The sequence below is a fragment of the Meriones unguiculatus genome, chromosome 1, assembly GCF_030254825.1.
Source record: "Meriones unguiculatus strain TT.TT164.6M chromosome 1, Bangor_MerUng_6.1, whole genome shotgun sequence".
NCBI lineage: Eukaryota > Metazoa > Chordata > Mammalia > Rodentia > Muridae > Meriones > Meriones unguiculatus.
The window spans coordinates 54367447-54384406 of record NC_083349.1 but is presented as its reverse complement, the minus strand read 5'-3'; the positions used below and the strand labels follow the sequence as shown (position 1 = coordinate 54384406).

Here is a 16960-nt window from a genome sequence, read left to right as displayed (position 1 = left end):
CACATCCGGCTCTGATCCTAAGTATTTCTTACATACTACACTCTGGCTAAATCTGCACTCTTTCCATAAATTCTTTTGGTTTTTCCATTCAACTTCTTTTCTTGCTTTGCTTAATATATTAACCACTCCCAAATCCTGGATTATTATCAAGATCTTATTGCTTTGAGCTTTCTGCTGAAATCTTTATATGACAACCTTACAAAAGAATGAAACCAGTTCAGACAATATTGTTGAATCCTAGTATCAATAAAGTCTTATTATTTTAACTAAATTACTAATTTCCTGACAAAATAATGAGATGAGATCATATTACAATAAACATTTATTTGTAAGTCATCTTATTGACTCAAAATTGAAACAATTTACTTCAGCAACAAAAAATACGATTTCAATCAATCTCCCCCTATCAAAAAGCCTGCTCCATAACTGAAGTCCAAATCCCGTGAATTATATTACTAACAGGGGTAGGGGAGATACTTACTAAACTTCCACAGGAAGACTGATAAACTTAAGTACATAATAGACAAAACTCAAAAGTACTACCCAGTCCCAAAATGTAAAGACATGAATTTAATAGGAATTGTATTCTTAATAAAACCAAAATTATCACCTCAAATATGCAACAATACTAGTTACATTACATAAACTGATACAATCCAAAAAGTAAAGCGAACAACATGGATTTCAAAGCCTATAGGCAAGTTACCAAAATGGATGTAAACAAAAGGTTTTAAAAGCCATTTTGCTCCACTTTAAAACAAACACTCAGCACTGGAACCTTCAGAATTCTCTAGTATCTTGAATATCCCTGTTTTCTCTTTAACTGGTCTTGAGGCCTTCATTTGATCTAAAAAATATATATATATGTATATTAGAACACGTACTTATAAAGACATAAGAAATCGAGAAATGAAAAATCAAATGTCTAATATGTTGAGACACAATCTTTTCTCCAAAACATAATGCTTAGTTTGAAAGCTAAGATGGCTTAGCAATTAAGAGCTTCTGTTCTGCAGAGTTCAAGCACCCACATTTCACAACCATCCATAACTCTTTTTCTAGTAGATGACAGCCTTTTCTGACCTAGAGGAACAAGGCTACAGACATACCTGCAGGAAAAACACTCAAACACATAATATAAACTAAATCTAAAAAACAACTTTTTTAAGCAAAGACACCATGAAAAACTAAACTTTCAGCTTAGAACCAATGTAAATTTTTGTTTAAATGCCTCACAGAGCTATTTAGCATTAATTTAACAAAATCTGATTGTTTTCATAGTAAGCTCTATACTTTACATGTGTGCTATATATATATATATGTGCATGTGTGTGGACAAACCTGAGAACAAAGGTCAGGAGGATGTCAGGTGTCCTCTCTATCATTCTTCCCTTTTTTATTCCCCTGAGGCAGGGTCTATCACTGAACTAGAGAGAATCCAACAAACCTGTCTCCATCCTTCTCTGTGACATCTCATAATGAAAGTTACAGGCACATGTGAATCAATCATGCCCAGCTTTTCATAGGTTCTGAGTATTTGAACTCAGGTTCCATTCTTTGGCAGGAAGTGTTCTTAGCTGCTGTGTCATCTACCCAGCCCTGAGAGGCCTGCATGTTTCAGGATTCTTTTCCTGTTGGGCATGGTGTCATTTAACTATAATCCCATCTTTTAAGTGCAATTTCAATTCTTTTTGATTGTTTTTTGAGATTAAGTGTTTCTTTGTATAGCCCTGTGTGTTCTAGAACTAACTCTGTAGACCACGCTGGCCATGAACTCAGAGATCCACTTGCCTCTTCCTCCCTAGTGCTCCGATAAAAGGCGTGCAACCACCACTACCACCTACGCCACTGCCGGTCTCTGCAACTTCAATTCTTATTTCCTAGTCTTCTAGTCTATGATCTTATGGTAGTTAGAACTTCATTCTACACTGTTAAAAGTGACAGCCATTATGCTTGGCTAGTCCTGAGTTCAGAAGTAACTACCCAAGTGTTAAGACGTGTTAAGGCGTGTCTTCTGGGGAGTGGGGGAAGCTTGGTAACATCTTCAATTGAACTCACATTCTCGAAAAAACAAGCAACAAACTCAAACTAGGTAACAAACTTAAAGAAGCTGGAGTTCTAATACTCTTAGAAGAAATCTTTTGCAAAGATTACTGAGCTACAACTCCAAACTGACACACAAGCTTGTAAAGTTACCTCATCACCAGAGGCGGGGAGAAGGACCACAGTAAGTTCAAGAGTAATCTGGTCTACACTACCAGAGCCTGTCTCAAAACAAAGGAAGAGCTAGGAGTGATTTGAGGAGATAGTTCAGCAGTAAAGTTCTTGCTATTCAAATTTGAAGACCCGAGTTTAGATCCCTGGAAGCCAGGTAAAGCAAGACATAGGAACAGTAGTGCCCATGTGTAAACCAGAACTTCAGTGAAATGGGAACCAAGATAGGGGAACCCCAGGAGGCTCATGGGCCTGCCAGACTGGCATACACAGCAATCCCAAATAAGGTAGGTGAGGACTGACACCCAAAGTTGTCTTGACCTCCAGATGGGTGCCACAGCACAAACATGTCCACACACATGCACATGAACACAAGAATTAGGAGTGCAGAGGAAGGTGAGTTTGAGGCCAGCCTAGACAAGGCAAATCCAGGACAGAAAAGACTACACAGAGAAAACCTATCTCAAAACAAACAAAAACAACAAAAAGACCAGTATTCTAAAAGAAGACAGAAAGAATGTAAGACTAGAGATGGGGAATGACTGCAAGAAAACATGTGGGACACATCAGGGCAACTGCATATATGAACTCATAATGGTTCCAACAGCATACACAAGCCTAAACCAGACCAAATCCTAGCACAGAGATGGGGAGTTGGGGACATGGTCTACCCGAGGAGCACGCAGTCTCTGGTTAAGCTGAACATGCTCCAGTGAGAAACCGCGCATTCAACAATATTTGGGCAGCATACACTGGTTTTAAAGTTTGAAAAAGAAAAACCACAGTACAGCAGGTAGGGAAGGGAAGGTTGATCTGGGAAGAGTTGGGAGAAGGAACATGAATGCTCAAAACAGGCTAGACAAATCTCAAAGAATAGAAAAAAAAATGCCTGAATCTGATTCATTTGATCTCACTGAAGAAATAAAAAATAAAAATAAAAAAAAATAAAATAAAATAAAACAAAAAACCAAAGTGCTTTCTGGTATGATGAAAAAAATACTGTTCATGGCTAAGATATGGAACAATGAGCAGTTCAGGTTACAGACCATTTTACAATATCAAACACAATTTTGATACTGTTTTAAAACTGGGGGAAAAAAACCTGGGAAAACCTGAAAAACCTAGATTAGATAGTAGATGAAATTACATGATTAGTACCAATATTCTAAAGCACAATCCTAACCTAAGTAAGTACTCAGTTTAACAATATGAAGAAGTACTCATGGTTATACAACAAAGTTTGATTTTAAGTCTCCAACAAAAGAAAAACATAAAGGAAACAGGGCTTACTAAATGTTGTGAATTATTATGGCTGAATATATTATACCAGGGCTTCACCACACAACTTATGTTTTTCAAAGTTTTCATTACCAAAAAAAAAAAAGAAAAAGAAAAAGCAAATACTCACCAATAAGATCACTTCGATCTAACAACAACTCTAGATCTTGATCACTAATGACCTTCTCTCTTGATCCTTTCACTTCTCTACAAAAACATGCAAGCATATGAAAATACACCTAGGACTACGTATTACATTATTTTAAACTAACTAATTTTGCAGACTGGAGATACAGCTTAGAAATTAATAGCACTAATTACTCTTCCAGAGGTCCTGAGTTCCATTCTCAGTATCCACCATGCTCATAACTGTCTACATTTAACTCTAGTTCTGGGAAATCTAATGCCCATTTCTTGCTTGTGTAGGCACAGGGCATGGGCAGATGGTACAGATAAACACGTAGGCAAAACAGTCATACACATAAAATAAACCCAAAAGTTAAAAAAATAAATTTTGAGCCAACAAAATGGCTCAGTGGGTAAACGTGCCTGCTGCCAAAATAAACTCCTGTCTAGGAAAGACATGATAGAAGACTAGAACCAACTTTTACAAGGTGTCCTCTGATCTCCTATAGGTACAGTGGCACAAGCATACACAGTCTTTTATTAAATTACTAAATGTAATAAATAAATTTAAAGTTTTACCTTTCATAATCTCTGGATTTTAATAACTCCTTTAATTCCTTTGGATCTAAGAAATTCTTAGACTGACTTAACCCAGACTGACCACCTTTGAAATGATCTGGGGAGATAAAGAAAACAAAATAAATCAACAAATTGATAATAAAATTTCTTTGAAAACCACAATATATTACAAATTATGAACAAGGCTTACAATTTGAAAGAAAATTTAACATTTACTGATTTATTTTGGGTGAAGGGATCCATTGTGCCATTTCATTGGCCTTTAACTTTTAAATGAAAACTCTTAGACCTTGCTGGTAGTATAAAGTCATATGGTCATTTGGCAAAGGTTTAATATTTACTGACAGATAATACACATAGATCCTCTTAAGAACAAATAGAGTCAACACATAAACAATGACTCAAGCAATTAGCTTATTCATAATAAACACTATCTGGGAACATTTCAAATGTCCATCAAAAGAAAAGTAAATGAACTAAATAAAAACTGAATAAAACTGATTAAAATAAAATTCCTCTAATATAAACATATAGATGAATCTCCAAATATGTTAACATTAGTCACAATCATCAAATTCCATAATTAAGATTTATGCGTTTTTGTTTGGTTGATATCCCTTGGAGGCCTGCCCTTTTCTGAAAGAAAAGGTAGGGGAAATGGATGGGGGAGATGAAAGAGGCTTGGGTTGGGGGAGGGGGAGAAGGGAGACTGCAGTCATGATATATATTAGAATAAAATTAATTTTTTGTATTTTAATGTACATTTTAACATTCCTCAACATTCTGGCAAATTATTATCTTCAAATATGGAAAACAACTTGAGAATACATAATCATGGATAAAATTTATGTAAAGTATAGCAAATTATAATTTAAGCAAATTAGAATTTTAACAAATTTCTTAACACAGGTAAAACATTTGTGAAAGATAGGCTCATTTGACTCACTTGGAAATATTTACCTACAATGTAAATTTTCCACCAAGTCAAATTAATTCTGTCTCAAATCTAACCCATTTTCCCCTCAAAAACAATGAGGCAAGATTTGAATTCAATGCCTATAACCAATGAAAAGGCAAGACAAGTTCAATTCATAGAACAATGAATACAAAATAATAAAGTTAAAAAAATAAGCCAGAAACCAAAAGAAAACTATGTGCAGGCAGAAGAGTATTATAAAATCAGTAAGAAATGACTTTAAACATTATTTTTAAGATCATGTTCCTCTTATTTCTCTAAACTTACAGGAAGTTTCAACTGTTCTTCAGATAGCTACTGAGCTACTTAATCAAATAAAATTTTATGTTAAATGAGCAAAAAATGAACTATCCCAAGAAATCTGGGTAAACAGGACATGAAACTCCTCACTCAAAGAATCTACTTAACAGTATATATAGCATTAGCATTTAATATTTAGTATATGGAGCATATATTTTAGGCAACTAGAAATATGAAATAGCATTATGTTAAGTTTCATGACAGATTTGGAGACAGTATGCTCTGTCATTATCCTTGAACCTTTCTCTCTGCCTCTCAGTAGCTATCGAATCACTGGGGTTCTGTCATGGACAATTCAATGCTTGCTAGTAGCTCCACACTGCCTCCTATTGCACATTTAAATCCTGTTACAATAAGCTGTACTAATTTCCTTCAGGAAGTACAAAACTGGGCCTCGGCACTTGGAAGTCAGAGGAAGGGAGGTCTGAGCCTAGTCTACAGAGTTCCTGGACAACCAGGCTACACAGAGAAACTGTCTTGGAAAAAAAAAAAGTAACAAAACTGAAATTTTTCAACACACAAAATGGACAACTGAGGCACAAAGAACAATCCTTTACAGGGCTGCAGAGATGGCTCAGGTATAGAGCACCAGCTGCTTTTCCTGGGTTAAATTTCCAGCACCCACATGGAGGCTCACAGCCCTCGTTTACTTCAGGTCCAGGTGAACCAATATGATCTTCTGGCCTCCCTGAGGCTTGCACAAGGATGCAGACATACATGTAAGGCAACATACTCATACATGAAAAAAACAAAAACAAAAACATTCCTTTAAGCAAGTTAAAAATCATTTACTTTTATGGATGATGAGCTTCTCCAACTTTCTTTTAGCAGCTGCTCTTTCCACAATTTTTTGATCAATAGTATTTGCTGTTACAAGGCGATATATAACAACTGGCTTTGTTTGACCAATTCTATGACATCTATCTTGGGCCTGGAGATCAGACTGAGGATTCTTAAAGTTGAAAAGAAAGGTACATTTAGCAGAATTGTTAAAATGAAGAAAAAAAAAAAAAGTTGGCTGGGATACAAAGCGAATAAACTAATTAATATAAAAAATAAAATAAAAATCTTGGTAAAATAATCCTGTACATTATCTGGTGAGACACTTTTTAGTGGTTCGTAGATGTACTTTAATTTCCAAAATGGCTACATAAATTACAACTCACACATGACAGTTGGAAAGTGTTCTCTAACCTCTACTTGTCACTCACATACACATACAATGAACTAATTAAGTATAACTTAAAATGATTTAAATACTCTGAAAACATTAAATTCTTACCTGCAAATAGGCACTTTTCAAAGTAAATAAACGAAACTCCAATATAGGTAACAAAGGATAGAAATTTCAAAACATGTCGTCAGCATACTGCTGCACTTCTTACCCAGTCACTGTCATAAATGATGACTGTATCTGCGGCAGTCAAATTAATGCCCAAGCCACCAGCTCGTGTACTCACTAAGAAAAGAAAGACATCTGGATCGATGTTGAAACTGTGCATCTAAAGGCAAAGAAACACAAACATTAAAAAGTTAAAAAGAAACAAACTTTTCATGGGTGCAGGGCATGATTTTTAAATACCACTGTTAAGAGTCCTTTCCAACACAGCTAGGAAAGAATATTAGCGAGTGAAACCTCTGCTTGTGTAAACTTTTCTTTTAAGCATTTATATTACGTGGATATCTTTATTTTGTTAAAGGTATGTATCAAAAAAAAGACAAAACTGGTTTAAAAAACTGCCTGTTAGTAAAGTGCCTGCCATACTATACTCCCTGGCACTTATGAAAAGACTGAGTGGCAGACTTGCTCACTAATGATATAGCTGGTGGAAATAGAAATGGGGCTCACTAGGCAGCCGCCTAGCTAATTAAGAAGTTCTAGGTTTGGTGAGACCTGTCTATGAGAGATGGAGAGCAATGGAAGGAGACATGCCTGTCAAAACAATACACTTGCTTCATAAGTACCTCTTTCCCCAAAGTCAATGAAGAATATATAATCTAAACGCAAACAGAGGACAGATAGTCTTGTACTTTTAATCCCTTAACTTGATCTCAAGTTGTCCTTTGACTTCCATGCAACTGGCAGACCATGTACATCCACACACATAAAAGCACACTAAGAAGAAAACCCTTAAAAAATTAGAGCCTCGTGATAGTGTAGTGGTTATGAGTGCTTATTGTTTTCACAGGGTCTGCGATTTGGTACCCAGAGATGATACACCCTCTTCTAGCATGCATAGGTACCAGGCATTCATGTGGCATACAATATATACAGGCAAAATACTCATGTATATAACAAACACAAATCTTCAAAAAATGAAATAATAAAATGAGGGAATGATGCAATGGACCATCGTTATATCACAGGAGCGATAAAAAGGAACAGTGGGATGCTAATGGCAGGTTCTGAGTGGAGTAATAGTAGCTAACTAGGAAATTCTTTTAACTGCCACATGCTTTTCATCATAAAAAGTTGGGAACTGGGATAAAATCAGAAAACAATGTCCTATTACCCCTCTATTCTTACAGCAGTGATTAAGTAAGTAGGATGTTACTGTATGTAAGGCTGTGCCAGAAGATAACATTTGCATACATAGGCATGGAACCCAAACTAAGATCTGTCAGTATAAAATCAAAGTCCTTGATCAATCCTACCACAGGTTTTTGATCTTATTATTTCAAAGAAGACAGAAGTCACAAAAAAAGGAAATTTGTACAGTCTTACATTTTTTTCTCTTTCCGAATAAGACATGGACCCATCAAGTCTGCTGAAGGTGAAGTTTCTAAGATGGCAATAATCCATCAAGATATCCAGCATGCTTGTCATTTGTGAAAAAACCAGCACCTACAACATACATACATGTTAGTATCTATACTGACTCATGAGAAACTAATGGTTAAAATTCAAATCAGAAGTACTACCTTGTGACCTCTTTTTTTAAGTTCTGGTAACATTCGATCCAAAATCAAGAACTTCCCAGAATTTGTTACCAATTCTTCATCAATCTTAAAAGTATACAAGACAAATGAAAAACATTACTATAATTGACAATCATTTGCTATTTTAAAAGTTCAATTTTCTAGTTTTTAATATCAGAGATCTACCTGCCGCTATCTCCCCATTGGGAGTACTGGGATAAAAGGCATGTGCAATCAAACCCAGCCTTAACAGTTCAAGTTCTAGTAAGTCACTGTTCAATCTTTTTAAATCAAAATACTTGCTTTTCAAGCAAGACAAAAAGAAACAAAACAAAACAGTAATTGACACAAAAAAAATTTAAGTGCAAGTAAAATTATGAATGTACCCATGAAACATGATTTACATTTTCTACAACTCTCTCATAAGCCTTGTATAGCAAGGTGTGGAGGCACAAGTCTGCAATCCAAGCACTTAGGATGTAGAGACAGGAAGGCCAGCTTCAGTTATATATATAAAGTTTGGGACCAACTTGGGCTAAAAATAAAAACTGGAGGCTGATGTGATGTCTCAGTGGTTGAGAAGGCTTGCTGCTCTTGTAGAGGATCCAGGTTCAGTTCCCAGGACCCACATGGCAGCTCAAAAGCCATTAATTCCAGTTCCAGAGATCAGGCCCCTTCTTTTGACCTAAACAGGCATGAGGCACACACATGATACAAATATATACATACATACAGGCAAATATTCATACACAAAAAATAAAAATGAAAAAACCAAGTGTGATGGCACTTGCCTTTAATCCTAGTACTTGGGATCTATGAGTTAGAGGCCAGCTTATCTACAAAGCCAGTTCTAAGACAGCCAGGGCTACACACAGAAAAATCCTCTTCAAGAATTAAAAAAAAAGTTCCAATTTAGCCAGCAATGGTAGCACACATCTTTACTCCCAGCACTCAGGAGGCAGAAGCAGGTGATTCTGAGTTCAAAACCAGCCAATCTAGAGAGTGAGTTCCAGGACAGGCCCCTACCCCAAAAAACAAAGAAAATATTAAAATCCCAAATAAAGCTAGGCGCAGTGACATACAACTGTAGTCCCAGAACTCAGGGAGGCAAAGGCAGGCTGATCACTTGTGAGTTCCAGGCCAGCACAGTCTACAAAGCGAGTTCAGAACAGTGAAGACTACAAAGAAACCCTGTCTTTAAAAAAACCAGAGTTTTGCATAAAAAAAGTTCGCACACATGTGTACAAGTCAATAAAATGTGTACAGAAATTATTGTCAGAACTCTTAATAAAAACTAAAAACACATCATCTTGTAAACAAGCTAATGATTAAAGTTAAAGCAACACCTCACTAAGTGAAAAGCATTTTTAGCTTGATGAGCTGATGTTTGATAAAACTGGCATCCACACAAGGTGGAAAAGACATACACACACACACACACACACACACACACACACAAATAACTGTAAGAAAATATTTTGGAGCTAGACAGCTAGCTTAGTACTTGCAACTCTTATAGAAGGCCAGCGTTCAGTCCTAACACCTGTCAGGATGCTCATAACCACCTGGAATTTCCAGTTCCAGAGGTTCTGGCCTCTTCTGGACGCCTCAGGCAATGCACTAACACAAGCACAAACCCACATAACTAAAAAAGAAACATTAGCCAAGAGGAGTGGCACATGCCTAGAATCCTGGCACTTAGGGGCAGAGACTGGCAAATCTGTGAATTTTAGGCCAGGCCAGTGTAAAAAGTGAGTCCCAAGATACACAGAGAGAACCTATCTCAAAAAAATGAATGAATGAATGATTGAAACGGCTAAGTATTTAGTTTGTTTTAGAAAACAAAACATTAGCTGATATTTTACCTTAAACTCTTGTGTGACAGGGTCTATAGGGTATTCAATTAGATATGGATGATTGCAGCATTTACGAAGTAGCATCATTATATTCTGCAGCTTCAGATTTACTTCAGATTCTACAGGAATATTAACTTCCACAACAGCCCTACCAAAAACAATAGTAAGTATGTAAGTATGACAAATATAACAAACCATTTAAATATCTAAAGATACCTTTAAACTCTTACCTTTCTCTGTTTACCTCTGGCTGTATTTGACTCATCAGTTTTTCTAATTCACTAGGAAACTCATCTATTTCACTATAATTTATTGATTTTCTACTTCGCCGTTTTGGTCTTCCAGTAGAACTTAGCTCAACTCTTTCCTCCTAAAGAGAAGACATAAAAACTCTGTTGAAGCCAGGCAGAGGTGGTGTGTGTCTGAGGCAGAGGCAGGTAAATCTCTGAATTTGAGGTCAGCCTAATCTACAAAGCAAGTTTCAGGTCAGCCAAGGCTACCCAAAGAAACCCTACCTCAAAAAAAAATAAAATAAAATAAAAACAAACCAAAAACTAAGATGAAGTATATTTTTATGTGCATGTGATAATAAAGTAATCAAACTCCAACGCTTTTTTTTTTTTAATTTTATTTTATTTCCATTGGTGTTCTGCCTCCATGTGTGTCTGTGTGAGGATGTCAGATCTCCTGGAACCAGAACCAGTTGTAAACTGCCATGTGGCTGCTGGGATTTGAACCTGGGCCCATTTTAGAAGAGTAGCCAATGCTCTTAACCTCTGAGCCATCTCTCCAGCCCCCCAACTCTTTTAATATGGTAGATGAACCTCTTGGTTTTTGCTACCTTTCTACAAAATAAACATAGTTGGAGAGGGTTGGTCTAGTTGGTAAGCCTTTAGAACAATTACTCTCAAAGATTCTGTGGCTATAAAAATGGACCTCTAAGGGTGGTAGGGCTAGGTGGGATACAGGATCTGGTCAAAGTACATGTATACTTGAATGAAAATGCCTTATGAAACCCATTACCACATAAAATAAACACTATGAATTTGTTTTTGCAGTACAGAAGTATCATTGAACCCAGGCTGTTGCACAAATAGATATGTAAGTTTTAAACACATATCTGAAGTGATCACAAAACAAATAACACACAGATGATCACTTAAAGTTCAGCAGAACATAGGTAACAGAAAGTACCTCCTGACTTGGTCTTTATTACCCAACAAGTCCTGAAAATAGGCGAAGAAATAAAAGACTAAAAATCAGTCAGGAAATTTTGTGTCATTCATTGACAGTTATTTCAAACACATAATTACCTCACAAGATCCAAACATGTTTGCAATTGTGCGGTTCACAATAGCGGTATAGAAGATCTCTTGTTTGTTACAAAGGGGTGCGTAAACAACCACTTCTCGCTTAGGAGGGACCTCAAGAGCAACATCAGTCTTCAGTCTTCTCAGTAGGAAAGGAGTTAAAATCTAAAATGTAAACATGAACAAATAAGTATGAGCATTAACTCTTCTTGTTTTCTTTTCCCCTGAGGAATGAATTCTCAACCTACACATACTTTAACCTTTCTTTCTATTGAGTTTAAAAAATTAAAGTGTCTCCTTGAAATTTCCCTAGATCACACCAGCACGCAATACCTTAAAAATACATATGCACCCAAAGAAACCATTACAAGTTTACACAAATGGCTACATGGGTGCATGTGCCTTTAATTTTAATAATCCAGTGGCAAGAGGCAAGTAGATCTGAGTTAGAAGCCAACCTAGTCTACTTGTCTCAGGGAATAGGAAAACTTAACACAAATATGTTGAGAAAGAAAATATTTGCAACATAGAAACCAGTAAGTTACTTGTAGCACACATTATGAACCACTGAGAAATAGACATTGAAACAAGTAATACATAAGCACAGCAGATCCATAAGGACTTGAATCTCTCAATTATTTAGTATGCTAATTAGATTAAGCCCACATTTATCAACTTATTTTTAACTCTGATGTTTAAATTTTAAATCCTCAAAAATTGTGTATGTAGAATCAACTAGTTTCATTTTCAGTTTTTCCCCAATGTCATTTTTGAAGATATATAAATTCTTTCTGGAGAGCAACTGCCTGGGTTTACAAGGCCTTATGTAATTCACTGGGAAAATGGTTCAGTGGTAGAGTGCTTGTCTGTGACACACAGGCAAAATAAAAATGAAGGGTGGTTTAAATTTTTAGGTAAAAGAGTCAATGGAAACTTAAAACAAAAAAGAGCACATCTCTTTAATGCAGAATTCTCTTCTAAAGAAATACAAAACAGGAAAAGATTTAAGCAGACATTTTAAATTATTTATAATACAGGAAAAACTGATAAAAAAAAAAAAGCACATAATTATAGAGAGCAGGGCAACAGGATACTAAAGCGCAATTAAAATCCAAAATCCAATGTGCCTGCCTAGCACTAACCCCAGCACTCCAGAGGCAGAGTTCAAGGCCACCCCTATGTGTCTATGTAGTCAGGACAGCCATGGCTATATAGTGAGACCCCGTCTTTAAAAATAAATAAATACATACATACATACATATAATGTATTTATTATTAATATATAAACACCGAGAAAAACTTTTAATCTTTTTAAAAGCACAGTAAACATAACTTCTTTAGTGAAAAAATTATTTACAAAGTACAGATAAGCATAGGCTTACACAGTGGCAAGTGGCCATATGACATACATATACATATGGTAAAGTCTGTACTACAAGGTGAAGTCTCTAGAATTCCTTATTTATTTCATAAGTACAAAGTGAGCAGAATAAAGAGGTTCAGCACCTGGTGTAGCATATGTAAAACATTCTGTTCTCTTTCTTTAGCTATGATATCTTCAGCAGTTTCAGAAAGACTAGTGATGTCAAACCAAGACTCAAAGCTGGAAAAGAAAAATAATTCCATGTTAACCTATCACATGAATTCAATTATACTAACATGACACATGTTTAAAATTTCATACTTTAGGGTTTTTTTTGTTTCGTTGGTTGTTTTTATTTTTGATATGCATGGTCTCATTTAGGCCAGGCTGACTCAAATTCACTGTACAGCCAAATCTATGAACTCCTGGTCTTCCTGACCTTCCCAGCCCCCGAGTGCTGATATTACAGGCATGTGCCACTACACACAGCAATTTCATATTGTGTATTACAAAGCAGGAACATTGTTCCAACAACTATTCAAGAGGCAATTTTTAAATAAAATTAAAGTCCATGAAAGTAATTGTTCTGAAATCGAAAAGGAAACATTTTCTAAAAAAGACAATCATATACAAGTCAAATACAAATGATATAGTAAGCAGGGGCTTTTTTTTCACTGCTGTATATCTCTAGTCCAAAGCATATATTTTATGAAACATCCATGAATAGTCATAGAAGTGACAATGTTCTTTTTGAAAACTAAGACTGAATACTATCTCTCTACAGCCATAAATCTAGCAAATAGCTGTTACCTGTATGTGCATGAGTAGGTGTGATACTAAGGCTAGAACCCAGGACCTTCCTGAATAAAAGCCCAATGCCATACTGACAACCTTTGGGTTTTAGGAACAGTGTCTGGTATGCAAGCTACAGACTTAGGTTGGGTTTGAACTCTCAATTCTCCTTCCTCAGCACAGGGAGAAAAAGCATATAGCCCAATGTTTTTGAGTTCAATATAGTTATAACATTAAACTGGAAAGGAATGTACTATATATTCTTAGTTCTTCCCCATGTTAAAAGGGGTAAAAGGTAGATATTCATAATAGACCATATATTCTCAAATACAGATCGGTTGACATGTGGTTTTAAACTGAAATTTTCTTTTTTTCTTTGGTTTTTTGAGATAGGGATTCTCTGTGTAGCCTTGGCTATCCTGAACTCGCTTTGTAGACCAGGCTGGCCTCAAACTCACAGAGATCCACCTGCCTCTGCCTCCCTGCATGCTGGGATTACAGGTGTGTGCCACCATGCCCAGATTAAAATGAGATTTTTAATTAGTACTTAAAACTCTAATTCACAGGCCTTCATAATTTTATCCTTTAAAAGTTTACAGACTTAGAATGCATTCTCAAAATAAAACAGTAAGTTTTCCTATATTCAACTAGCTTTCTTTCCTCGCTAATGCCAACATAAACATAAATCAATTACTTTATCCTCGATCTTTTGCTGTATTTCACATTAATTCTTTTTACTAGTGTAATCTTTTTCTATCCTGAAGATATTATTTTCTGAAAGCTTTTTGAAAATATAATTTTAAATTCAAATAACACCAATAATAAAAGTATTAGGTTGAAATTGGTTAAAACAAACTTTTCTCTGGTGCAAACTAGTTATTTTTTAACAACTTCTACATAGGTTTCCTTCTATGAAATAAAGACCATGTAAGCTCCCTGACCTATTCTGTGAAATGCAATTATCCACATGAATGTGTTTTATAAACTAAGACATCTTTAAACCTCATGAGTATTTATAAGCTCACATTTTACATTTGACTGTTTTTCTTTAGTAAAAATATTTTAAGGTTTTTTTGGTTGTTTTTTTTTTTAATGTACATGTATTTATTTGGGGAAGGAGTGCTCACATGCCCCATGACACAGGAAGGGAGGTAAAAAAAGCAAACTGCAGAAGCCACTGACTTCTTCAACAACTGCAAGCTTTCAGGACTGAATTCAAGCCTTCAGCTTTGGTCCTACACTTGCTGAGCCACCTTCTCAGCCCTAAGGGATTATTTTGTTTTCCTTTAATCAATCTGAGTATGTTCTAAGTCTTTATCTTCTTTCACTTATACTGTCAAAAGTAGAACACATAATATATAGCACAAAGAATTTGCTAACATGTCATTTAAGTTAAGCTACTAAAAAGAAAGGAATTAGTTTTAGCTAAGAACACAGATTTTTGAGGTTTTAAAGACACAGAAAAAAAGTAACTACCTTACCTACCTTTTCAAGTCATCAAATACATCTGGCAACAAAAAGTTTAGCAATGACCAAAGTTCTGATAAATTGTTTTGCAAGGGAGTACCAGTCAAAAGAAGTTTGTTATCAGCATTGAACCGTTTTAACTCCCTGATTAGCCGGCACTTCATATTCTTAATCCTGTGTCCTTCATCTACTATTAAGTATTTCCAATAGCAATGCTAGAAAATGAATTGAGGAAAGAAATTTTAAAAATCAATCTCATAATTTTTTTCGCTAGAAATACTTCTAACCATAAAACTTCTCTTATGAGGGACAACTATTAAATTCCATTAAATGTCACTTTACTATCTACTGGGATTATTCTTTTCTCTTGGTGGCATAAAGATAATTAAATTCACAAACACACTATATTGTGTTCCTGGATAACAGGTCATTGGAAATCCCCCTGGATATCACGTGTTAATATTTTCACTCATTCTGAAGTTAAAGTCAACTTTAGCTTTTTCCTTTAATGTTTTGTCACATGACATTAAAGTCTTTGAAAACTGGTATTAAAATAATAGCAGTAATAATGATGGATAAAAGAAAAAACCTCCCATTTGTTACATGTACTATAAAATTTGGTTTTAGTACTATTTGTTTTTTTGTTTAGACAGGGTATCACTATGTATCATGACAGCTTGGATCTCAGTGTACCACCTGTCTTTGCCTCCTGAGTGCTAGGATTAAAGGCGTGAAACACAAAGACCAGTTTGCTGCAAAATTTTTAAACATTTTTAGAACTTTCACTATTAGACTGATATTCTTTTTAATTTGGTAATTTTCCTCATTTTAGGTGTTTTCTATCTTCAGAAGCCAAATTTAGCAATTAATACTTTCAAAGAAAACACCATATTTGCTCATAAAGTTCTGAAAATTGTTCTCTTTACTCAATACATATTATTTCTTTTATGTTGATCAAGAAAATAAAAAAATCTAGATTATTTTGTAACAATACAGAAATAAGAAAATTTCTATCTAGAAGCAAAAACATGAAACTGTCAAGCCAAGATATCCTTGACACAATTAGCTAAAAATATATCCGAAGAGGAAAAAAACAGAGAAGGCTTAAATGGTTGAGTACACTTGTTCCTCTGCCAAAGGCTCTGGTTGGATTCCTAGCACTCACATGGAGGTTCTGTCACCCCAAACCAGGGGATTCAGTGCTCTCTTCTGACATCAGCAGGCACCAGGCACACAAAGCACAGATACATGCTCAGACAAAACAACCATACACATTTTTTAAAGAAAGTTAAGATTAGCAAATTGGATAAAAATATTAAATAAGGTACATTTTAAAATTATATAATAATTCCTAACAGAATAAAAAAAGTATTAGTATTTATTAAATGTTAGTAACTAAAAAGGGGCCTAATTTTCTGGTAATATAAAAAGACAAATAATCTGGATAATCTCCTATCACATAACTTACATTTAAAAGTGCATCATAAAATATAAAACAGCTTTTGTACATACATGACTAAGAAAAGGAAGGAGAAAAACTGAGGAAAATTAGATCAGACCAGTAAACGAAGTAAAAGTTACGAGTAAGTAAGCACTGATCCCTCTGCTGTGAGAACCTAGGTCCTATCACCCACTAAAACTAAAACCCTGGCAATGATTTAGTAGCTCAGTGGGAAAGAGAAATTTTCACAACTATCAAAAGGAATTAACAAGGAAGCTTCATTGTCAATATAGACAAAGTAAAGGGGAAATAAATGATAAGCCTTCAGGTTACATATTT

At 35.3% G+C, this 16960-nt stretch overlaps 1 protein-coding gene across 2 annotated transcripts in view; it reads right to left on the bottom strand.

Annotated features, from left to right (window-relative positions):
• Positions 1–307: 307 nt before the first annotated feature.
• The window catches only part of Hells (helicase, lymphoid specific), a 29850-nt gene continuing 13197 nt past the window's right edge, over positions 308–16960 (bottom strand). For both annotated transcript variants that reach the window (XM_021661244.2, XM_060389026.1), the window contains 12 exons: positions 15199–15395; positions 13065–13161; positions 11562–11723; positions 10479–10618; positions 10258–10396; positions 8396–8479; positions 8199–8318; positions 6859–6975; positions 6266–6425; positions 4198–4294; positions 3623–3699; positions 308–847 (listed from right to left, as the gene is read on the bottom strand). In XM_021661244.2, the coding sequence (XP_021516919.1) occupies positions 753–847; positions 3623–3699; positions 4198–4294; positions 6266–6425; positions 6859–6975; positions 8199–8318; positions 8396–8479; positions 10258–10396; positions 10479–10618; positions 11562–11723; positions 13065–13161; positions 15199–15395 (1485 nt within the window). In that variant the 3' untranslated portion in view covers positions 308–752. The remainder of the gene's footprint in view (positions 848–3622; positions 3700–4197; positions 4295–6265; positions 6426–6858; positions 6976–8198; positions 8319–8395; positions 8480–10257; positions 10397–10478; positions 10619–11561; positions 11724–13064; positions 13162–15198; positions 15396–16960) is intronic.